Source organism: Xyrauchen texanus, chromosome 18, assembly GCF_025860055.1.
Source record: "Xyrauchen texanus isolate HMW12.3.18 chromosome 18, RBS_HiC_50CHRs, whole genome shotgun sequence".
Classification (NCBI taxonomy): domain Eukaryota; kingdom Metazoa; phylum Chordata; class Actinopteri; order Cypriniformes; family Catostomidae; genus Xyrauchen; species Xyrauchen texanus.
Genome location: NC_068293.1, coordinates 36,219,055 through 36,245,476, shown reverse-complemented (window position 1 = coordinate 36,245,476; position 26,422 = coordinate 36,219,055). Strand labels below are relative to the sequence as shown.

General features: G+C 37.0%; 1 protein-coding gene across 1 annotated transcript in view; it reads left to right on the top strand.

Moving 5' to 3' along the window:
* Nucleotides 1–7,344: 7,344 nt before the first annotated feature.
* Nucleotides 7,345–26,422, top strand: part of abca12 (ATP-binding cassette, sub-family A (ABC1), member 12) — an 89,107-nt gene continuing 70,029 nt past the window's right edge. Inside the window, exons 1-6 of the mRNA XM_052148368.1 lie at nucleotides 7,345–7,465; nucleotides 9,404–9,485; nucleotides 10,397–10,490; nucleotides 22,009–22,177; nucleotides 25,499–25,626; nucleotides 25,826–25,893. Coding sequence (XP_052004328.1) covers nucleotides 9,417–9,485; nucleotides 10,397–10,490; nucleotides 22,009–22,177; nucleotides 25,499–25,626; nucleotides 25,826–25,893 — 528 coding nt within the window. The 5' untranslated portion in view covers nucleotides 7,345–7,465; nucleotides 9,404–9,416. The remainder of the gene's footprint in view (nucleotides 7,466–9,403; nucleotides 9,486–10,396; nucleotides 10,491–22,008; nucleotides 22,178–25,498; nucleotides 25,627–25,825; nucleotides 25,894–26,422) is intronic.

The window sequence follows — 26,422 nt, the reverse complement described above, 5'->3', positions numbered from 1 at the left end:
CATCATACAACCACTAGAAATCACCTTGGGACTATTATAATAAAAGTCATTGCAAAAATGAATCCGACGATTTAGTTCTGAGAAAAGGCCTTGCATCATTTGTTTGCAGATGCCACTTGGTTTTACATTTATATTTACATTTATTCATTTGGCAGACGCTTTTACCCAAAGCGACTTACAAAAGAGGAATAATACATCATGGAGTGGTGGTGGTGTGGTGGTGGTGTAGTAGTCTAAAGCACATAACTGGTAAACGGGTAATCAGAAGGTCACTGGTTCGATCCCCACAGCCACCACCATTGTGTCCTTGAGCAAGGCACTTAACTCCAGGTTGCTCCGGGGGGGATTGTCCCTGTAATAAGTGCACTGTAAGTCGCTTTGGATAAAAGCATCTGACAAATGCATAAATGTAAATGTAACATCATAAGTGATTCATCTGATGGAGACAATGGAATGAAAAGTGCTGCATTACAAAGTTTCACTAGCATCAGAATAGTATTCAAAACAGATTAAAGTGCAACAAGTTTTTTTATTTTTTTTAAATGACTGGTTAAGTGCTCATGGAAAAGATGTGTGCTCATGGAAAATATGTGTGCTCATGGAAAATATGTGTCAAGTCATTTTTTGAAGACAGGCAGAGGGTTTTATATCTCCTTCTATAATACAGTGAATTTACTACATTTAAAAATGTGGCTTAGGTTTCCAAATACATTGGACCACTGTTTTTTTGAAACAGTGAATTTGTAATAATTTTTAAAAGATATAATTTAGCTTTTGTCCTTTTGAAATATTTTTTTTTTCACCTGATTGCTTAAAACTGGACCAAACTTTTATGAGATTATTATTATGGTGTTTGCCAAACACTTTTGTATCGTAGGGGATGAATTCAGGGCCAGGTATCTTAACTCAACTGATAAAGAGGATCAGACACTGTACAGCAAGAACTGGAAATGAATGAAAGAATGTTTCAAAGACATTAATGCTCCCATCTCAATTTTCAAATACATGATATGCTAGAGTCACTGATGAATACAGAAAATATATCATAACCAGATTTTGCATTTATGCAACAAGACCTATAATACCTTTGAAAATACTTTTGATTTGTCAGAGCTTTCATTCACTTGTCAAGACAATGCATTTCTGGTATGTTTGCCATGTGCTGTACACCCACACTCAAGTCATATGTTTGACAGAGCTGCCATGGCTGTTACACAAACTCTTTTTTTGGTTACAAAAGCAGGCCGGGCAGTGCTAAGGGAGGCCCCTACCTGGGAGACCACTTACACAGGAAGGATTTCATATGGGGTCACAAGGAGGATGTTCCCAGTCTCAAAGTTGGAGTTAAGAAGATCCGTAGTCTCATGAAGAAGCACAAAGTTGAGAGAGTTTTTGTTGCCACTGACGCTAATGAAGAAGGTATGGACACTATCAAAGACAGAGTTGTCAGTAGAGCATCAATGATGTGAAAATTTGCTGTAATGTACAATACTGTACAAAAATACTGTAATCAAATAATATTTTGATTCAAAGGAATAGTTCACCCAAAAATGAAAAATCTGTAATTGTTTACTCACCTCATTCCAAACCTGTATGCTATGTGAAACAAAAATGGAGAAATTTTGAAGAATCTTCAAAAGAATCACGCAGCTCTTTTCCATAAAATGACAATTCATACTGACCACAAAAATGACAAAAAGCACCATAAATGTAGCACACCCAAAACACTTGATAAATTTCAGTCTCCTCACATACATTTAAGTTACTCTCTGATAATTTTGCCCTCTGCTGAAGCTTTGAAATCTCATTCTTAATCACATTTGATTAAAAAATGGCACCAAGTTGGATTTAATTGATGCTAAAACGCATTTGGTTCTTGCATTTAATGTAAGTGAATGTGGCACACCAGTTTGAAAATGGATAATGAGATTTCAGAGCTTCAGTGGAGGAAAGGTTTTCAGTGAGTAACAGCTTACATTTCAACATTTCATTTCAAAATATTTCCTTTTATGTTCCACATAAAAAAATGACAACATTCGGGTTTGGAACAACATAAAGAGTGGGTAAACAATGACAAAATATCCCTTTTTTTGGATATTTATGACATTGGGTTGCTTCTGCTTGTAGAGTTAGCCAAACTGAAAAGGTTGCTGCCTGAGATGGTCCGATACGAGCCCATCTGGGAGGACCTGGAGCTCTTAAAAGATGGGGGGATAGCCATCATGGACCAGTGGATCTATGCCCATGTATGGTATCGAACCACACCCATATGGATCATAGCTGTCCTTTCTTTTGGAAAAGGAATAATGCATAATTGCATAATGACATTGCTATTCTGAAACACTGTAGGCGGACAATAAGGTGCTTGAGTCATCCACTCTGATTTATTCACATTTTGTTGCTTTACAAGTCAGTTTAGATAGTTTAAATGTTTTTCTTGTAGTTTTACAAAGTTTATTTTTATATCTGTTATCTCTCTCTTTAACTTTATTTTATTTTTATTTTCTACCAGGCTTCGCTTTCTAAAAATTTTTTTCTAGATAATTAGTTGGGTAGAGCGTCAATGTTTGAAATTTGCAGACAACTCATTTAATTTTGGTTTGATTTGATGTTGGAAATTGGGAATAATGTGAATTTAGGTTATAGACCAATCTTTAATTCATCTCAAAAGTTACTCTTTGGCCAGATTTGATCAATAAATAATGCTATTTTAAGAAGGGAGTGCAACAAAGTTCAATGGAAAGGAGGAGGCAACCGGCTTGACAATGTAAATAATCTTTTAATAAAACAAAAAGACACAAACATAAACACAATCAGGGCAGCTGCCGGTAACACTCTATCTATTGAACTGCCACCTCCGGTCACCTCTATCTCTCTCCAGGGCTTGATTAGCCTGATTAGGGGCCAGTTGTGCAGCATCATGACTCGGCTCCGCCCTCCTTCCTGCCACAGGGAGCATTATTTATTTTGCATTTCTATTGATGTGGGTGTGACATGAAAAGATTCTTTCCTTTATAAATGACAAAAACACGACCTATGGCATATTAGCTTGCACTTCAACCCATTCAGTCAACTCAGGCAGTTGCTTTACTTGAACAAAATGCTCATTGTTTGATATGACAACCTTTGAACCATTAATCACATGCTGTTGTTGGTCATTCCTAATTAATTAGATCTGCATTACATATTGTTTGCCATGACTTTGCATTACTCAGTAAAATAACCCAATACCACCCACTCACAGGTGTTGCCTTTCTTGCCATCAGAACATCAGTTTCAACATTTTTTTTCAGAATACTAGAGCAAAGGGAGATTCTAGGTTTTGATACTAAAACCACCTAGAACCATTTCTGTGGCGAGAAAGAATGCGAGCAGCCCACACACTGGAAAATTTTCTGTTGATATCGACTGTACTGCAGAAAACATGATGCCAGATAAATAGACTGCAATTAAGTTGTTTTGTCATACATTATTTTACACATTACAACAGTATATATGTTTTAATTTTATCTAATTTATTTTAATCCGTGCACCTTGCGTTTTCTTTTTTTTTTCTTTTTTTCTTCTCGACAGATGAGGAACAAGATAAAATATTAACTTCAAATGCCCAGAGGTGTAACACAACATGTTTAATCCCAGGAAGCCAACATCAGCTTTGTTTTTATTCAATGGATGATGAACATTTTGTTTTTTAATCAGTGTGTTTATTTTGTTATTTGAAACTGTTTATGTTCTATATTCATGTTGCTAGTCATATAGAAGATACACCGATCAGCCACAACATTAAATGTTGCCTAATATAACCTGCCTAATATTGTGAAGGTCCCCCTAGTGCCATCAAAACAGTGCCAACCTGCATTTTAGAATAGCATTCTGAGATGATATTCTTCTCACTACAATTGTACAGAGCGGTTATCTGATTTACCGTTGACTTTGTGAAAATCCCAGGAGATCAGCAGTTACAGAAATACTCAAACCATCACGTCTGGCACCAACAATCCTACCACGCTCAAATAACTGAGATCACATTTTTCCCCTTTCTGATGGTTCATGTGAACATTAACTGAAGCTCCTGACCCGTATCTGAATGATTTTATGCACCGCACTGCTGCCACATGATTGGCTGATTAGAAAATCACATGGTAGGGATGGGTGGATCGATACTAATATAAATATTGATTTTGATGAATTTGATTTTTTTTAAATAAGTGATCTTGTTTAGATAACTTGAATATTAATGCATCTCATAAGCTTTGAAGTGGAAAAAAATATGTATATTTCCGAATAGTTGAATGGCATCTGAACAATAATTTCTTCTGCTTATCTTGAAGTGCAGAAATGCTCAAATACATTAGTCAGACGTGACATGTATTATAATGGCCATGTGTGACCATTTTTACATGTTTATTTAAATTCAGAGTTGTTATAACTCTGATCTGTAATAATGATCTGTAATCCTCGTTAATAAATACACTTATGAAATCTTACTATGGATTGACTTTTTTTTTTTTTGGCAGTAACCAAGGTTTTGATATAATTAACCATGGTTTTACTATAGCGTTTAGTATCCATATGGTAACTTGGTTTTAGTTATAGTAACCATATAATAATATCTATGGTTAATTTTGAGGTTTTATATGTGGCTAATACTTTTTTAAATATACACATTTTTAAAGGGTAAACAAAGCAGCCGTCATAGTTACTGTTGTAACCTCCGTTCCCCGATGGAAGGAACGAGACGTGTCAATTGTAGTGACACAAGATGTCCCACTTAAAAAATGCCATGCACTAACCCGTGTTACGTGGCTGCCGAGCCAGGGACCAGCTGGGTCGGCTGTACGTAACCCTCCTCAACGGCCCCAATAAAAGGTGTCATATACTGCTCTTAGGTTCCCCGTACCCATATGGAAACAGGCGACATGACTTGCATGGGAGCCAGCTGGCCAGCCGTGGCCTTTTCTCTCTCTGTGTTTCTCGTCATAGAGTTAAAAAGCGGCTGGGACTATCTTAACGCTATAGATGCGTCGGTGAAGGGTGCAAGGTGCAAGCAGAACACCTGGTCGGTTGTTCTGTATTACCGAATTCTACTGGCTTGGACCTGTCAAAACAGAGGACAAGACAGAATCAACCCTGAGGTTGTAGAACCTAGCAAAGATGTTGGGTGTTGCCCAGCCGGCTGCTCTGCAGATGTCTGCTAGGGAGGTGTCATGGGCCAGTGCCAACGAGGATGCCACACTTCTCGTAGTGTGTGGTCAAACCCACAAAGGGGGGGAGGGGGCGGATAGGCTAGGGGATAGCATCAACAACCCAATTAGCAGCCTGGGTGTGATAGGCTAGGGGATAGCATCAACAACCCAATGAGCAGCCTGGGTGTGATAGGCTAGGGGATAGCATCAACAACCCAATAAGCTAACCTCTGTTTGGAGACGGTGTTCCCTTTCCGCTAGAGCATCTAGAGCCCTGCGTGCGGTCCACATGGATACGCAAAGCGTGTACTGGACACAGCAACGAAGAGGCCTGCCTCCTCCCGGGGCAGCTTCACTTGCAGGTTAAACCCTAAACCCTGAAGGGGGTCATAGGAACCTAGGGCACACAGCCCGGTCACCGTCTTAGGATGAGTTGAGCATCTGCCGGACCAAGCTCCAGGCAAGTGTCAATGACAGAGAACGCTTGCAGGTCCCCAACCCTCTTGATGGAAGCGAGTGCGATCAGGAGGGCCGTCTTCAAGGAGAGGGCTTTGAGCTCGACTGAATCAAGTGGCTCGAAGGGGGGTCTCTGAAGGCCACTACTGCGTCGTGGTGGGCCGCGATAGCAGCGACATAAACCTTCAAGGTGGAGGGGGACAGCCTCCCCTCCAGCCACTCCTGCAGAAATGAAAGCAGTGACCGAACTGCGCATCTCTGTGGGTCTTCAGATCTGGAAGAACACCAATTTGCAACATAAGCATTATACAACAGTTCTGGATCCTTTAACTTGATTGGAGAAGTGCTGTTGCATTGCTCAACATCACGGCTGTGACTACCTGACTACCGGACCGAGCTCCAGGCAAGTGTCAGTGACAGAGAACGCTTGCAGGTCCCCAACCCTCTTGATGGAATTCTGTCTGCCAACTTGACATTGGCCTTTTCTCAAGTTCAAGTTCAGAGGTATGTGAGGCTCTCAGAAGAGACCCCTTGTGTCACTACAATCGACACAACGTCGAGTGAGTGACAGAAGGGGAAATAATAATTTCCTGTTTAGGCCTATAAATAAAAAATGTAAGTAATAAGTTAAGTTACAAATTCATAAAAATACAATTTAATAGAGGTATCGGTATTACTAAAAGTACTCGATATTTGATAATAATAAAAGGTATTGCCCATCCCTATAACATGGATGATTGTGGGGTTATTCTGGTTTCATTTGATGGCAATCTGAGTGTAGCTCAAAGCAGTGCTGATCATTTTACCTCAGTTTGTGGTAAATGCCTCGTGACTTATTCTCACAGACAAAGGGCAGCAGGAGATGCTTTATAATCATTTGTTCCATTGATGTTTCTGGAAATCTTTTCACAGCAAGTTCTCAAGTTCCGTCTCTTTTTAACAATAGGGTACAAAGTGAGTCCAGGCTAAGGTGTAATTTTTACACACAGCTTTAGAGCTCAAAACATAGGTTAGGTAAGATATTCATTTAAATTTAAAATATGTGCATTTAAATCATTGTTATTTTCTTTTTAAGAATTTGACCTAAACAACAAAAGTACAATGAAACTTTACAACCTGTATAACTGTTGGGGTGAAAAAATAAATAAATAAGAATATGTTCTGAACTAGTTGAGTTCAGAAGTCATAAGCTTTGAAGTGGAAATTTTCTTTTTATTTGCGAATAGTTGCATGGCATCTGAATGTTTTTTTCTTCCGCTTATCTTGAAGCGCAGAAATGCTCAAATACACTAGTCAGACGTGACGTATTATAATGGTCTTGTGTGACAATGTTTACAGGTTTATTTAAATTCAGAGTTGTTAAAACTCTGATTTGTAATTATGATCTGTAATCCGTAATAAATGATACCCTTATGAAAACTATACTGACTTAACACACACCCACACACACACACACACACACACACACAAAGAAATAAACACACTACGCACGGAATCATTAAACCTGTTGTGCAAGCTGTAGTAGAAACTCCCGCCTCTCACCTGCGCTTTGAACGTCGATGAGCATTCAGACAGAATAGAAGTGTACGGGATAAAACTGACTGCTGCAAGAAACAACAGACGAGAGAGAGAAAGAGAGAAAACTATAGCCTACTGTTGCGCAAAATTGAAAATTATACTTATTTATCACTGTTATTAATTTCTCGTCAGGTGTTGAAATTTCACATGGAGAGAGCTCGTTGCTAGGAAACATCTGGCAAAATGTGTTCATTACATCACTCGCATTGGATAAGATAAACTCAACCCGACAGTCGCAAAACAAGGTAACTATACAACTTAATGTATAGCTGATTTGTATTCTTTTTTAAATAAGCAGCCAGAGTTCTGGCATCTGGTCAAGTCTGCCAGATATTGATTTATTCATTTATTTAATATGCCTATATTTTCCCCTTCATATTGAATCTCTCAGAAATTTGCTTTCAGTATTTTTTAAACAAACACGCAATAATAAAGTTAAATTGGGACCATATTAAAATAATAATAATTATTATTATTAGCCTATAAATAATATATATAAAAAACCGTAATATAGCTACTGTAGGCTATTTATACATTAATATAATATAATATAATATAATATAATATAATATATTATAATATACTGGCGACCTGTCCAGGGTGTCCCCGCCTTTCGCCCAATGTTAGCTGGGATAGGCTCCAGCCCCCGCGACCCTGTACACAGGATAAGCGGTTGACGATGGATGGATGGATGGATATTATAATATAATATAAATGCTAACATACTATTATAGCCTATACAACAGTAGTTATTTGTTCATATAAATACTGTGTCCACATTAAGAAAATGATATCACTTTGCTTAAATTAGTTCACATTAACTATATAGCCTAGCCTAAAACAAGTTAATAATGTTGAAATATTATACAGATATAATTTGTCACCATTATGATCAATTTTGAACAGCAAACTATATACAGGTAGTAAATGTGAACTAATTTAAGCAAAGTAAAGTCAAACCCATTGGTGAGGTCAATGTGCATCAACAGATGAAGTAGATTTAGCTTCTTAAAAAATATTTCGGGTTCAATACAAGTTAAGCTCTATCAAAAGCATTTGTAGCATAACATTGATTAACACAAAAAAATGTATTTTGACGTATCCTTCCTTTTCTTAAAAGCAAAAATCTGGGTTACAGTGATGCACTTACAATGGAATGAATTGGGGCCAATTTTTATGTTGAAATACTCACTGTTTCAAAAGTTTAGCCACAAGACGTAAAACAACGTGTGTTAACATGATTTTTGTGTGATAAATAATTTGCTAACCTTTTCTGTGACAAAGTTATTGTCAATTTTACATATTCTTTGCCTTGACAATTTATGGCAATTTAAACAACTTTACTGCTCAAATAATAGGCATATGTGAGTTTTAACAAGTTTAAAAATAATTAATTAGTGGTTTTGTAAAATTATAAGGTTAATATTTTTGCTTTTAAATCATAAAAAATGTGGCCCCCATTCACTTCCAATGTAGGTGCCTCACTGTAACCTCCATTTTTGCTTCTTTTTTTTTTTTTTTTAAGAAAAGGAGGTATGCTATCACCCCTGGAGTCGCGAGTTCAAATCCAGGGCATGTTGAGTGACTCCAGCCAGGTCTCCTCAAGCAAAGAAATTGGCTAGGGAGGGTAGAGTCACATGGGGTAATCCTCATGAGCACTCTCGTAGGGGCGTGTGGTGAGTTGTGTGTGGATGCCTTGGAGAATAGTGTGAAGCCTCCACACACACTACGTCTCCACGGTAACACTCTTACCAAGCCACTTAATAAGTTGCGTGGATTGACGGTCTCAGAAGTGGAGGCAACTGAGATTTAAGTGCCTTGGCTTGGTGAATTTGCAGGAGAGCAACCCCGATTGAGGTGAGTCACTACGCCACCACGAGGACTTAGAGCGCATTAGGAATTGGGCATTCAAAATTGTGGAGAATAGGGGAGAAAATCAAAGAAAAAAGAAAAGAAGAGACAAGTTGTAATACATTTTTGTGGTAATCAACATTATGCCAAAAATGCTGTTAATAACTTGTATTGAACCTGGAACATTCCTTTAAGGTAAAAATGGCAGGTTACCACTTTTTACAGCATGTGACTGAAACAGCAAAATGTGAGAATTGCTTAACATCTTTGCCAATGTAATGGGAACACATCAATTTCTGAACATCTTTTCTCTTGTCTTTTATCTGAATCAGCACCTCTTCTCTGATGGCCTCCTTCTTACAACAGCTAAGACTTCTTCTTTGGAAAAATGGCCTGGGTGTCATCCGGCAGCCAGTGAGTGGAGCCAAATCAGAAAATCAAATCAAGTGTCTATTTATTTATAGAGGAGTAAATTCTGTGAAAAAAGGCAGGTCTCTAGATAAGGCATGATGTCCAGCCCAGGTCATACTGGTAATGATTTTTGAATCACGGTTGCTGTTTTTATTCAGGCTTAAAAAAAATCCCATAACCGTATGTTATGCAAATTGCAATGCTCAAAGTTTAGAGGAAGAACTGCAAACATGTTTTCATTTCAGTAGCCCATATTGATGTTATTGCAATGATCAGATACAGTAGCACTAAACTAGTACAGCTGCAGATTACAGAGTGTTATCTACAGGAGACATAAATTAGATGAGTCTTTATTTCTTTAAACATTCATTATATATCCTGTGCTTTAGTGTTCGTGTCATTTTATTGTCATGACGTCCAATAATCTGCTTAACCATTTCAGAAATAAACACATGACACAGAATGCCCATCCACATCCATTTAGTTGCACAACATTTATACTGTAATTAATAACTATTTACAATATAAGCATTACACAACATTTCTGGATCCTTTAACTTGATTTGAGAACTGCTGTTGCATTGATCAACATCACTGCTGTGACTACCTGTGGTCGAAATTTCAAATTTTTGAACTGATATTCATGATCCTCTTTAAGATTTGTTTGAGCATATTTTCATTAGTAGAGCCATAATGGACAATAAATAAATAAATAAATAAATAAATGTCTAGAGTGTCTAAAATAGAGGTTACTTGCTATTAATGTCTTGTGTACAGAACTGTTGAATAAAAGCAATATCACACTCTCAGACTTACTGTTGTGCTGAATTTGGTACACTTTCACTCATTCTCATAGTGATATTGCTTATGTAGAATCTGTTGTAATGCACATTTGTGTTTTTTTATGTTTTCAGGCCTGGACGCTGGCTCTCATTGTCTGGCCTCTTGTGATCTTTATCATCTTGGCCATCACCCGTTCACAGTTCCCTCCAAAACTCAAAGATCCATGTATGTTACAAACATACTCTCTCAAACATAATCCTATATCAGCCTGGTCTTCACGTTTTCACTATGAGACCAGGTTGCAGCATCTGTTGTATATTCTAAAATGGGAAGTCAATTAAATGTGTCATAATCTCAGTTTTACACTACAATAAGACACTTCAACAGTCAATTATTACATTTATCTGATCAAAATGACAGAATGTTTGTTCTTGATGAACTGACTTAGTTAAGGTGAAGGTGGTTATGGTGATGAGGTAAGGTTATGTTTATGTTCTGGGCTGCCAATAGAAGGGTTGCAGTTGGAGAGTAACTCAGGTCATAATCCTGCTTCCTCACCAGTTGTTCCCTTGAGGAAGGTACTTATCCCTGAGTTATCCTGTGGGGACTGTCAACAATTAGTGCACTGTAGCACCCTTTTAGCTTGTCTGCTCAATTGCAAGAAATGATAACACTGTAGTAGTTACAATGTTGATGATATGATTCATGGTTTGATGGAGATGATGCAAGGGAACATCCTAAATTTCTTGGATGTTTGTAAATGATTTAAAATGCCTGTTGTATGTTTGCTATAATGCAGATCTAATGTAGGCTGCTAAGACAGATCTCTCTGCTACTGGTCTCTTGAGAACATTTGACACTAGGCACAATGTCTGGCTTGGGAATGTTCAAGAGCCTTGCTTCTACATAATGGAGGCCCAGCCACACATGTCCATCAAAATAAGAAATCTCTCGATAGACTGATCTTTATTATTCCTGTTTAATTTTATATTATCCAGCAGTTTTGGTAAACTATCCCTTTATATACTGTATATATATATATATATATATACACATATATATTAGTATTAGCAGCTTAAAATGTTGTGAAAGCACTGGACATTCTCACCTCAGTTTTGAAAAAGGCTCAAGAAATGGAAAGTTGTGGAAAATCAGAGGGTCAAAATAGTGAGATGAACTGAAAATGTCCTTTGTACTAATCACAACTTAGATTGAGCACATCTACATTTTTAGTGACATTCCTTCAACTTCAAGAATGAAATAGCTTTAAAAAATAGCCAATATCCACTTGATATTATTAATAATAATGCACGCTATCATTGCCTTTGCAAGTGCAATCTGTTGTAGTTGTAAGCTGACAGTCCAAAGGGAATTTTCTAGTTCTAGTTCGAGGATCAGGTTGTTTTGCCTGGTCTTTCCTGTAAGTAGCTCCCGGGCAAACCCAATGTTTATCTATCTGTGTATATCCATCCATAAGCAACTCAATACTCATTTGATAACATTAGTAGCTAAACAAATGTGAAAACTAAGTGGTCAGCCATTTTTGCATCAGTGCTAATTCTAGTTGATGTGTTTGCCTTGATACTTGCATTTGAAAGAGACACAACAGATGCTAGTTGTGAAAGAGATTTTCTGTTCTTAGAATACAATGCAATTCTACTGTATGTCCTTTGAAGAGAGCTGCATGTCTGGCCTCATGTCTGGGATTGTTGTCTCTTGATTGATTTTCCAATCATGTGGTTCTAACATTGAGCTCACAAGACATGATGAAGTGAAGAACCCAAATGCAGTTTTATTAAAATAGAAGTGGGAGTGTAATAAAATAAACGATAATCCCAAACCTATTAAAGGTGCATATACACTAATGGGGCATAGATGCAGATTCATTCAAACACTATAGTGTTTAGTTACCAATGCACTTGTAGAAAGTTTAATCCATTTGATCATTTAATCCATGACAGAAGGTGTCTAATAACAGGGCGGTTACCAAGATTCAGTGGGTAGTATTTGGCTGGTCATGTGATCGTAACATGGCAGCCCTCATGATTGGACCCTCTATGTAGAATAAAACTACTTTTCCAAGGTTAAGGAGTCTTCATCTTATGTGAGTGCACATGATTTTATACTTAGATTTCAAAATTACAATTCATTTCTTTAGGTATAACACTTATTTTTTTAATGAGAAAAAAAATTACTGAGTGCACCTTTAAAATCTTCACATGAATGAGCCAGCATTCAGTGCAAGTGAGGAAGCAAAACGTAACCATAACATTAGCTCAATCCAATCAGTTATTTGCATATAAACAAATCAAAATGCAAAACTAGCTAAAAATATAACTGTGCAAAACACTGAAGTGCAAAGCAGATTCAAGAGAAATAAACAAGTAAAAGATCACAAAATCTCACTGTTTTGAATAACAACATACTATGCATAACCACAATATTTGTATATCATATATTAATTTTGATATACTGTAGATATCAATAACCTAGATATTTAAATAATTTTGCATCGCCTGGTCTCATATTTTTTCCACTTCTACCCAAAACAATGATGTGACTATGAGCATAACCTAATGCATAGTGGTAGATCTAGACATTTTTCATGGGGTGGCAAGGGGATGGCATGCAGACTATGAGGGATGCAACACCAAAACAAGCACCCATGCGTAGTTCTTATGGATCAGGTTACCAAACTTCATTGCAACAAGTTAGTTCATTAATTGGAGTCACTGTCAAATTATAAATATCCATGAATTTGCAATACAACTGCATTTCCACAGGAACCCCATAGTAACCATTTTACTACTGATTTGCCAACAAAAATCTCCAGAGTACCAAGACATTGTTTGTTAAACAGATCAACCAATTCTAAATGTTCCTTAGCTTGACATTAAACTGATAATCTGGAATAAATCTGGAATGTTTGGGTTCTCGCGGGCTTAGGTTTTTTAGGCTTATTTCCTCAACCACAACAACAACATAACAATATGTACAAATACGTGAAGAGAAAAAAAAAGGAACATTTGTTTCTCTTGAATCTGCATTGCACTTCAGTGTTTTGCACATTTATATTTGTTACGTCCCTATTAATCTAGGGGGTATCAAAGGGACATCAACATAAACCAGAACCAACTATAACAACCCTATATAAATAAACAGAAGCTCAAGCAGACCACCAACAAGGCTTGAAGCGCAAGAAGCAGGCTTTACTTAGAACAATTAAGTGCATTTACATATTTGTATACATATGATCAAACAAAAGAACACAAAAATGGTGAAAAGGGAACGAGAGTGTTGCCAACAAAAAGAAACAAGGAAAACCAACTAACCAAAAGGCAGAAAAGACTTACTGAAAACAAAAACACAAAATAAATCTGCCTACTCTAGCTAAAACAAAACTTACAATTGGTGGCAACCATTCCTTACCTGGTGTTACTAGACAGTGTTAAGGTCTACATGTTGCAACATGTGCAGGGCCCCTAACCTGTTCCCAATTCAAAAATATAACACGATACCTGAGAGGTCCAAGGACCTTATAAAGTTGAAAGGAAAGAAAACAAAGCACAGAAACAGACTGCGAGGCTTGTCAATAAAAAAAAACCACAAGCAATACAAAAGAACAGGACTCTTCATATCACAGCCATCTTGGATTTTATAGACCTAGGTGATCAAGACTCCAAGGGCAATTGGCTGATCACACAAGGCAGGCGGTGATTGGCTGGAACAAAGGCAAATGGAGGAACCAATGGGGCAGGCTCCTGCAACAGAAAACACACAGAGAGAAAACAAAACACATATGCCTAGAGGGCGTAACAATAGTTTTAACTAGTTTTGCATTTGGATTTGTTTATGTGTAAAGAGTGGATTGAGCTAATATTACAGTTACGTTTTGCTTCCTCACTTGCACTGAATGCTGGCTCATCATGTGAAAATTTTAAATTTTACTCAGTAACTTTTTCCTCATTAAAAAATAAGTGTTATGCCTAAAGAAATTAATTGTAATTTTGAAATCTAGATATAAAAATTGACACCAAGTATTTTTCACTCAAATTTGCTTGCATGATAGAGACCTGTTTTTACACTGTTGCATGATGTTTTATGTAACAAATGAGCTCAACCTTGCTAACGGTGTCAAATGTGACATAAAAAAGCACCATGAGCATGCAATTGCACAGATACTAACCCCGCAATGCTCGAAATCGGCCAGCAATGGACAACAGGAACTGATTACCAGATTTAGTCCTGGGCAAAGGACACACACAATCAACCATAACATGCTCAAAGGGCTCTCCCACAGCGGGGATTGGACAAAGAGGAGCTGGAGGGACTTTTTGGTTTGGCTTTCCAGTCAGTTGGCATGTATGACACGTTTTACAGTACCGTGCCACATCGGATTTCAAACCTGGCCAAATAAAAATTTTCAAAATACGTTTATACGTTTTTAAGACACCTAAATGTCCAGACCATACACTGTCATGAGCCAAACACAACACTTGTTCTCGTAAAACTGAAGGAATTACCACTTGATCGTGTAACCCGCACAAGAAGAGACAGTCACAATGTATAGTCAAGCTGCGTTTATTGCAGGCAAAGCAAAAGTACAAATAGGGCAAATCCAGAAGAGAGTGGTCGAGGGGAGCGTAAGGTCGAAGCCGGGGAATCAGGATATGGCAACGGGGCAAAACTACAAAAGAGTGGTCGAGGAAAGCGTAAGGTCGAAGCCGGGGAAGTCAGAATAGCAGAACGGGTAAACAAGCGAGTTGAATAGACAGGGGAGCTAGGGGAACACTAGAGCTGGCAAAGCAAAGGGGTAAACTAAACAATAACCAACAAGAGTGAAACGAAAGGGTTGTGATATATATAGGGGAGAAAACGAGCGGTGCAGGTGAAACGAATAACCAGGTGATTGGAATGAGTACAGGTGAAACTAATACTCTGGTGATTGGGAGCGTGCATGAGAGCCAGAGAGGGGGTGATTGGGAGTGAGCGTGTGAGCTCGGGGAGCGAGCCTGTGAGCTCGATGAAGTGGGGAGAACTAGAGGAGCGGGGTTCGTTACAGATAGGTAGCACTCCAGTCTAAATCTGCCGCACCAGGAGGGGTCCACCTGCACATTAATACCTTATCCTCAAGGTAGTACACTGCCTCTCTATCATTCCTGGTGTCAGAAGGGACAACTAGCGAAAAATACTTGACCAACGATGGATCAAATTGTTGAGCTGCAATCAACTGATCACGTGAAACAGAAAACTGAAGTGGGTCAAGCTTTACAGACAATTTTGAGGAAACGGGCTTACTCTTCAAACCGGAGTCTGAAGAGGAAGACACCTTTAAGTTGTCATGGGCCAGATCCTTCATCAGCATTGGGCCTAAAAAAGAATCAGATAAGTCAACATGTTCTAATTTCTGAGCCTGAGCACGAGTAATAACACAACTAGGAAAGACATCTGGGAAGTTGTGAAACAATTCATCGGATGTACAACATTGATCTATTCGATCTGCTACCTCGAGCATTGGGGTTACTTTCCCATGAGCTATATCATTTCCCATAATAAAGTCGATCCCCTTTACAGGCAGAGTTGGATGCAGCCCAACTCTAAAGAAACCAGTGACCAAGTCTGACTTTGTGTACAGTGTGTAAGGGTACTGGTACAAATCCCATCGCAATACCCTGCACTAAAACACTCACCCCACATGAAGTTTGATCTGTCAAAGATAACACATCTGCAAGCAAAAGCGACTGGGTTGCCCCAGTATCCCTCAGAATGCGAATCAGCCTATGATCCTCAGGCATTCCAGGTTGCAGATTCTAGCCCCTTAAAAATAAATGGAGCATAAGCAGAATCAGGAACTATTTGTAACTATTTTTCAAGGATTTCAAATAGATCCCGGACGAGCCCCCATTTTGTTACGTCCCTATTAATCTAGGGGTATCGAAGGGACATCAACATAAACCAGAACCAACTATAACAACCCTATATAAATAAACAGATGCTCAAGCAGACCACCAACAAGGCTTGAAGTGCAAGAAGCAGGCTTTACTTAGAAGAATTAAGTGCATTTACATATTTATATACATATGATCATACAAAAGAACACAAAAATGGTGAAAAGGGAACGAGAGTGTTGCCAACAAAATTAAACAAGGAAAACCAAAAACCAACTAACCAAAAGGCAGAAAAGACTTACTGAAAACAAAAACACAAAATAAATCTGCCTACCTAAAACAAAACTTACAATTGGTGGCAACCACTCCTTACCTGGTGTTACTAGACAGTGTTAAGGTATACATGTTGTAACATGTGCAGGGCACCTAACCTGTTCCCAATTCAAAAATGTAACACGATACCTGAGAGGTCCAAGGACCATACAAAGTTGAAAGGAAAGAAAACGAAGCACAGAAACAGACTTGTCAATAAAAAACCACAAGCAATACAAAAGAACAGGACTCTTCATATCACAGCCATCTTGGATTTTATAGACCTAGGTGAGCTCAAGACTCCACGGGCAATTGGCTGATCACACAAGGCAAGCGGTGATTGGCTGGAACAAAGGCAAATGGAGGAACCAATGGGGCAGGCTCCTGCAAAAGAAAACACACAGAGAGAAAACAAAACACATACGCCTAGAGGGCGTAACAATAGTTTTAGCTAGTTTTGCATTTGAATTTGTTTATATGTAAAGAGTGGATTGAGCTAATATTATGGTTACGTTTTGCTTCCTCACTTGCACTGAATGCTGGCTCATCATGTGAAAATTTTAAAGGTGCACTCAGTAACTTTTTCCTCATTAAAAAAATAAGTGTAATACCTAAAGAAATTAATTGTAATTTTGAAATCTAGATATAAAAATTGACACCAAGTAATTTTCACTCAAATTTGCTTGCATGATAGAGACCTGTTTTTACACTGTTGCATGATGTTTTATTTAACAAATGAGCTCAACCTTGCTAACAGTGTCAAATGTGACATAAAAAAGCACCATGAGCGTGCAATTGCACAGATACTAACCCGCAATGCTCGAAATCGGCCAGCAATGGACAAGAACATGTCTCAACTGACGGCAATATATTTAATTTTCATTCAGTGAAGACTTTCCTCTTTTTTTTCTTCATGTATTTGTACATATTGTCATATTGTTGTTGTGGTTGAGGAAATAAGCCTAAAAAAACCTAAGCCCGCGAGTACCCAAACACTGCACATGAGCTGCAGCAGCAAGTAAGCGATGGACTGCTGCTGTAACCTATCACGCAATTGACCACTGATATACTTTCACGTGATTGGCTGCTGCTATAATCAATCTCACAATCACTCTGTGTTGTCACTGGTGTATCCAGTGAGAGTTCAGGCAGTTTGACATGAATAAACCCCTACACAATGTAAAAATCGTACATTTATATGTTATACTTGTATATTTGTATACGTATACTGGGTAATGCCTTTTTTTTATCCACTTTTCTCCCAATTTGGAATGTCCAATTCCCATTACTTAGTAGGTCCTCGTGGTGGCGTGGTTACTCACCTCAATCTGGGTGGTGGAGGACATGTCTCAGTTGCCTCCGCTTCTGAGACAGTCAAACCGTGCATCTTATTACGTGGCTCTTTGTGCATGACACAGTGGAGACTCTACATGTGGAGGCTCATGCTACTCTCCGCCATCCATGCACAACTTACCACACACCCCATTGAGAGCGGGAACCACTAATCACGACCACAATGAGGTTACCCCATGCGACTCTACCCTCCCTAGCAACCGGGCCAATTTGTTTGATAAGGAGACCTGGATGGAGTCACTCAGCACACCCTGGATTTGAACTCACAACTCCAGGAATGGTAGTCTGCGTCAATACTCGCTGAGCTATCCAGGCCCACCCAGCAATGCCTTTTCTTAGGGTGTCATGCCACCTTTTTCTACCCCAGTAGATCTGCTCTATACAGTATAACTAAACTATGGGTTTACTTGTTTTGACTTAGACTTGATTACAAAAACAGAGATGAGTTACAGAGATAATTCACCTCAAAATTGTAATTCTCTCATCATTTACTAAAACTCATGCCATCCCAGATGTCTATGACTTTCTTTCTTCAGCAGAACACTAACAAAGATGTTTAGATGAATATCTAATTTCTGTAGGTCCATAAAATGCATCAAAGTTGATGGTGAGGAGCACTTTAAAGCTCAAAAAGCAAAATCATAGTAAAAGTAATCTATTCAACTAAATGAATGTCTTCTCAAATGCTTTGGGTGAGAAACAGGTCAATATTTAAATAATTTTATAATTGTTTACTTCCGTGGCAAGACATGAGAAATAACAACAAATACGTATAATATATTTTTATTTATTTTATTTTTTTTATATATAAAATTTCAGATATAGGAATCATAGTTTTAGGTTTGGGGTGAAAGCATAGTTTACCTGCAGAAATCTGTAACAATCAAAATATAAACATTACATTCAGAATTGATAATAGTTTAATTATCTTTTAATATTGATTTATGAACGACTAAATTAAACAATTCAACAGTCCTATTGAGGAACAGTCTTTTTGATCTCTATATTTCAACAAGCAGGAATTACCAAACCATCTGTACACGTCACACCTCAAGTAGTTCATGTCAAGTTTATTTTATACCTTTCACTATTGTTGTGGTGATTTGAAACACTATTTGCTGGACAAACATTGCATTGCAATGTCAATAGTGCAATTAAACCTTTAAAATGGTCACTGATAGTCTATCTTAATGTATTTTATGACTTATTATGACACAATTAGTATTGTGTGTTTTTAAACAACTGACAAAACAAAACAGTGTATTAAAATCATATACTGGAAAAACAAAGAAAAATCATAATTTTAAGGCTGTATTATTCTCCCTTTCATTGAAAAGGGAAAAATGAAAAGTCATTCTAAACCCATCTGATTTTCATTCTTCTGTGTGACACAAAACTACAATATGTGTTAGGCAGAATGTTAGCCTCAGTCACCATTTAACTTTCATTGTATAATTTTTTTTCCATACAATGCAGTATAGAAAAATATGAGGGTCAGTAAATAATTACAGAATTTAAATGTATTGGTGAACTTACCATTTCATATTTCATTTGGTTTTTCTAGACATGCAGCGATGACATTATATATAGATCAAAAGTAGACTTGCCCCATGTGCTATTCACATTAATTGTGTAGCTCTACACGCAATTTGTAATCAATTTTCTCATTTGAGTACATTTTTTATAGCTTCTAAGGAATTTAAGTAGAAACATTATAGTTGGTACTTAAGCGAAACATAGCTAAGATCTTTTTTTTAAGGACCCAAACACAATCAATATTGGACCTTTGTTGCTTTTGTCATTGTCTGTTGATAGCGTTGAAGTCATCAGTATAGAGGTGTAGGCTACTTTGCAACTAGGTTGCCCCTGTCCTTTCCAGGATCATCACGGTTTTTAGCCGTCTGTCCTGGAAGAAAAATGTTCTTGAACTTGATTATTTTCATGTGGTGTGAGAAAGGTGCCCCGAGCCAAAGCACATTTGTACAATGGGCATATTTTCCCACCGCATTCAAAAATATGAACCATTGTTTATAAGCACTATGCAAGGAGGAGAATTAAAAAGGATTTCTGATAAATTTTTGTGAACCAGTTTGTTCAGATAATTGAGATTTTTCACTTTTGATTGATCTTTTGGTTTCACTTTATAAGGTTGCATTTGATCACATTAGTTAATGCATTAGTTATAATGAACAAACAATGAACAATATAATTTTTACAGCATGTATTATTCTTTGTTAATGTTAGTTAATAAAAAGACCACTGTTCATTGCTAGTTCATGTTAGTTCATAGAGTATTAGCTAATGTTAACATATATAACTTTTGATTTAAAAAATGTATAGTACAGTATATGTTGTATTAACCAAGATTAATATATGCAGTACAAGTATTGATCATTTAAGTTAATGTTAACCAACTTTGTTAACTAATGTTAACAAATGGAACCTTATTGTGAAGTGTTACCGATCCTTTTTAACTTTAGCCTATTAACTATATTGCTTTGATGTTCTTGAAAACATGTCCAAAAGAGGAATATGCTTTTATGAGACTTGGAAGCGACCTCCGTGGTCGTGTACATGGGGAGAGATTTGGAAGCAACCTCCGTGGTCGTGTATATGAGCAGAGACTTGGAAACAAAAGTCTTTCTCCTCCTCCTCTTACTCCTGGAGGCCAATGTTGTCAGCGCAGGCTCTGGGAAGGTCGAAGCTGGCAGTGCTGGCTCTGGGGCAGACAAGGCTGGCAGCGTGGGACTCCGATTCGGCAGCCATGCCGTGGAACTCCGATTTGGCGGCCGCCTCCCCCACAGTGAACGTGGAACCAATGATCTGCAGGGCGAGGTCAATATATTGAGCGAGGGTGAGGGTACTCTTACCGCCTGGAATCAAAATGGAGATTGGCTCATTAAGTCCAAATCGGAAACAGTCCTGTACAACCTCATTAAAGTCCACCTAGCTGGCCAGATCACAAAAGTCCTCCACAAAGTCCTCAATGGGGCCGATTCCCCTAACGTAGGCTCAGAAGTCGAACTGCTGGGTTCATTATTTGGTCTCGTATTCTATAACGATGCTGGCATAGACAATGATGAAGACTTTGACAATGGAGTGACCCGTCAAAGTCAGGTTTATTAAACAAAGTGTGAATTCCAAAAACCCTAACAATAAACGAGAACCAAACATGAACTTGACTTGAACTAGACTTGGCTTAGATGGGATGGGATGGGATGGGATGGGATGGACTGGACATAACTATAACAAAACAACATTACATTCACAATACTATACAAGAGACAATGGTAAACATGAGGGCTTAAATATACAGACATTGGGTAAACCAATAACAAGTTAACCAATGAACAGACAGAACTATAAACAAGATAACAAGACTAATACACTAAAACCAATGATAAACTAGAACTGATAACAACCCAATACAAACAAGCAACATGCACATGGAGGGAAACATGAAATCACATGACAAGGGAATCACATGACATGAACAGGAACTAAACTTTTCATAATAAAAGATTTGAAATACATGAACACACACATTAAACATTACACATAACAACTATAAATTAAGCTCTCTCTGCATCCAGCTTTGAACCCTCATCAGGTTAGAAGGACAAGCTCATATATTAAAAGTAAAATTTATATCCCTGGTCTCACGCAGTGTTCCAGTTTCTCACGGGAACATTTGAACACACAAGGCATAAACCATATACAAAAGCAGTGAAAGCATGAGTTCAATAAATAAATGTGGATACATGAATATGCTTGTATAATATCAATAAAACATGAATAAGCAAAACTATATAAAAAAAAAATATACAGTAGGAAGGCCGTTTGCATTAATGGTTAAAAATAATAATAATAATAATTGTGACAATGATCTTGTTTACTGGCCGTGTATACATTTTTGTCCAATCAAATGCTCCCTTGAATGAGAATGACTAGCAGAATGGCTACAGACTAGCAATAGCAAATAACTTAAGTATATGGTTGTGATGTAAACAGAAGCCCATTTTGAGAAATGTCCTGGCGTAACCCTCCTGTTTCAACAGGACATAAATCAACACAAGAAAGGAAACTGGTTCTCATCAACCCATTTCATGGAATCTTTAAGACTCATTAACCTTTCAATTGAATGAGCAACATCTGAGCATTGAAATGCGACTTTGTTCTGTTTCTTATAGGCTATGTGGCACCACGAAACCTCCCAAGCACTGGGTTCTTCCCTTTCCTACAGACCCTCATGTGCAGCACAGACAGTTCCTGCGCAAACAGATCCTACCTAACAGATGGACAGTCCAAATCAGTCTGGTATACAGGCCATCGTCGGCGCAGGGATACTGAATCTCACAGGTAATATAAGGTTTCCCACTCAATGCTGTGCAAAATGACTAAATTCCACAAACACAGTCTTCCCCTAAAAGTTGTTTCTGGTGGCACCACACATATTCTTAAAAGTTCTGTAGCTAGTGTTTGTTTTGATTTCATCACAGAGTCTGGATCTTTCCAAATTAGAATTTGGTGGTGATCTTCCTAAGAACTTTCTTTGAAAAGTGTCTAATTAAGCCTATGAAGACTGGGCTGATAAAGAGAGAGGCCACACCAGTATATTAACACATCACTGGCTAGACGACTATTGAGCTCATTGCAGATTACCTCCTGTGATATTGCGGTCCCCTTTGCCTGAGTAGTCACAAAGCTAAAATGCACTTTGGTTAGTTGACTAGCAATAACTCATGGCTGTATTATGCCATAATGTTTGCTAAAGCCATTTGTTCATGAGTAGTTCTTTACATCTGTCTGCTTTTATTGTCCTGTCCTTAATGTCTAGGTTGAGTCAAAGGTTAAAACCTTTGTTGCAACTGAACCATTGTTATGTTGAAGTGTGTTTGGTGAGTTGAAGGTTTTTAGACATACTTTGCTTTGACATATACACAAAAAAGCTACATTTTAGATTCTGAAATTACATGATCTTCAGAATAAGGGGTAGTGGAAATCCCTCTATCGTTGTTGTAGTCATTGTTTTACGGTGGGTAAAAGTCAGGTTATTCAGTATTACATTTATTTGATAACATATTGTTGTCCAGTCTCATTGGTGTTCGATAGAGTTTAGCAATAGACATGATTAATGGCAAGACATGATTGCCGAAATAACAAATGTAGATACAAAAGTCATTTTTATAATGTAAAATATCAGATATAGGTATCTGGTTATCTGTTTTTATTAAAGCATTGTATACCTGTAAAAATCTGTAACACTTAGACTAATTAATTTACATTACAACAATTCCTGGCAAAAGTAAGGTTAAAATAAATGGTTTCAATTAGATTTATTTAACTTTAGAAGAAAATAATTTCAATTAATGCAAAAACAAATTTCAAATTTCACTTTTTCATCAACCAAAACTGTATTGTTTAAATTTATGAATTTTAATGGGGTTTAAGTTTTTAAAGGTTGTAGGCTACCCTTTTAATTCAACACTTTACATTTATTCTGAATTTATAATATCTATATAATTTAAAGAGTAAATCACTTCAGTTTGATGGAAGTTTGTCATAGAGTTGAAATGTGTAAATCTTAAAAAAGAGACAGTATTGTTTTGAGTTAAAGCAATGCAGGTTGAAGAAATTTTGAATTGAAGGTTTTCAGACACTGTATTGCTTTAACACTGGCAAAACATTCATATTTCAATATTAAATTAGTGATTCAGAAATAATATTGTGTAAAAGTCTTATTGTTGATGTACTGTTGTTTTATAATGGATAAAAATAAGGTTGTTAATGTCTTACATTGATTTGATAACAGAATATTGTTTTTCATCTCATTGCCGTTGAATAAGGCTTACTGATATCATAAAAACGCCAAGAAAGAATTGTAGATAAATAATGTTTTATGGTAAAATGTCATAAAGAGGTAACACAGTTTATCTTTATAAGCTTTATATACTTGCAAAAAGTTGTAAAAAAATAAAGAATAAACATTACAATGATTGCTGGTAAAATTAAGATTTAAACAAATGGTTTACATTACATTTATTTTAATAAGCTTAAATAGCGAGTTCTATTGAAGGCATTGCAATAGTTGCTTTGCCATTTAACTGTATTGTTTAAAACTTATACATTTTGTTTTTAGGAGTTTTTAAAGTTCATACTCCTCAATATTAGTTATTAAATACTTCACATGTATTCTGAATATATAATATGTACATTATTTAAGGATTACGCAATTTAGTTTGATGGAAATTTGTCATGCAATTAAAATTTGCAAAACTTAAAAAAACACGATGACAGATTTTTTGAGTGCATTAGGATTTGATACTACTACTTGAAACTGCAGGTTTTTATCCACAAAATGACCAGCGAGCTCACTGTATTTCGCAAGATGGGCAGAATGCCCGGTTGGCTAGTGGAAGTGCAATTGTTTGGCGTTTTGTGTGTAGCCGGTCACTGCTTGCTTGCGTGTCATGCGGTTAGTCTATTGCTTTTTAAATGTTGTAAAATGTTCCCGGACAATGTGTGCAGATAATGGTTATCCTAATAATCAAGCAAAACCAAATTTTTGTCTAAAAAAGCAATATTATGACCGGAAACAACTCTGTTCCCACGTCTATCTGTCAGTGGATCACCAGCTTTCTGATGGACAGGCAGCAGCTAGTGAGACAGGGGAAATTCACTTTCAGCACATGTACGATCAGCACTGGTGCCCCCCAGGAATGTGAGCTCTCCCCACAACACTTCTCCCTGTATACCAATGACTGGGATGCCAAGGACCCCTCTGTCAAGCTCCTGTAGTTTGCGGAAGACACTAATGTCATCGTACTCATCCAAGATGACGAGTCTGTGTACAGAAGGGAGGTTGAATGGCTGGCTCACGGACAGTTCGGACTGTTGAGAGGATTATTGGTTGCCCCCTTCAAGAACTGTACACTTCCAGATTGAGGAAAATGGCAGGAAAAATGTATGGAATAGCAAAAATAGACTTTGTTTTCAAAACAGCTTTCCGAATATGCCCCGCGTCTGCCATTGGAGATAGTCCTGCCCCAACTCACACCATTGGTCGAGCCAGTATCATTGTGCAAAAGAGGATATTCATGGCACCACAGAGACAAACTGCTGACAGTTTTATAGAAAATTAACCTATAAAAGGCTTACTTATAACTGTCTCTGCAAATTAATTTGGATAGGACGAAGTATTTTAACACAGAAAAAGTTATATACTTCAGCTTTAACACAGACAAAAAAAAGATAAAGAAAAAAGTGTATTACAAAATTATGTGAGTGATTCAGACATTATAAGATTTTCAAATAAGGAGACAGAAACTTCCATGGCAGCATCATATAAATACTTCCTTTATTAACTCTTTACATGTTCTCAGCAAACTTGCTACCTACTAATGTGATGTAGGGGAGTTTAAATTCAAATAACTTGTTTGTGTAATCCCTCACCTAGTGCTTATAATTGTTAAATAATGTTCTATTTTTGACTATGTGATGCGTCTCTTAATACTATCTGCTTTTAATAATCGGTCTGTCCTGATTATTTTTATCTAGGCTTGGGGTAAAACATCAGAATAAAACTATAGCTTGCAAGAAAAAGAAAATGTGCTTGAGAAATGAATTAAAAGTATGTCCCATTGGTTGTTGTATTGACCCATGATTCTCTGTTCATTCCAGTCTACCAGCGCTGCTCCATGGCTTACCTCCACTGGCCGATCTGCAAAAGGGAGGGCTGGTTCACTCCATTCTTAAAAGGGAAACATCAGATCAACCAGAGCTTCTACGGATATGGGACCAAATGCTCAGTACGTACAGTGTTTTTAATGTGTTAATGTTAAATACTACCCAAACATTTTTTTTAAAAAGTGATTTATTTTTGTAGTTCAGTTTAGATTGATGCTAGTGGTATAGAAATAACACACTTTAATTTTATATTAATTTCTATATGAAACTAAATATTTGTTGCATTGTGTTTACCCTGTTTTTTTGTTGTTGTTTTTAAAGATTCCAGTTTTCAAAGTAATGCGACTTCTGTCGTGAACATTTTCAACAGCTCTGTACTGGTTGATAAGGTTAGGCCACTATAAAATTATTATTTCCTGTAACATTAGCATGTTTATATATAGTCATTATTTTGTGAAGCCTATATACAGTATACAACATTGGCAAATTGCTTAGTTGTTTGGCATAATTGCTACAACCTAAGCCATTAAATGGATAACGTAATAGTTTTTTCTTGTGAGAATATGTAATATTTGTATATGCAATGTTTTTATATTATTATATATACATCATTTTTTTTATAAATTACATTTTTGATGTAGTTTATATATGTAATATTTATATTGTATATATCAAGAAATATTTTTACAGTTTTACTCCCAATATTAGGACTCCTATACTTTTTGATCTATAATTTTCTGTGATTTTTTTTCCATGCTATTTTCCAGTTGTTCACGATTACTCAGTCCCTCCAGGATTTTGCAATTGCATTAAACAAATCTCTGCATTATTTGCAGTAGCTGTTATTATAATTCTTCATAATTTCTGCAAATGAGACACACAAACTCGTGTTTATACAAACAATTTTAACATTCACTT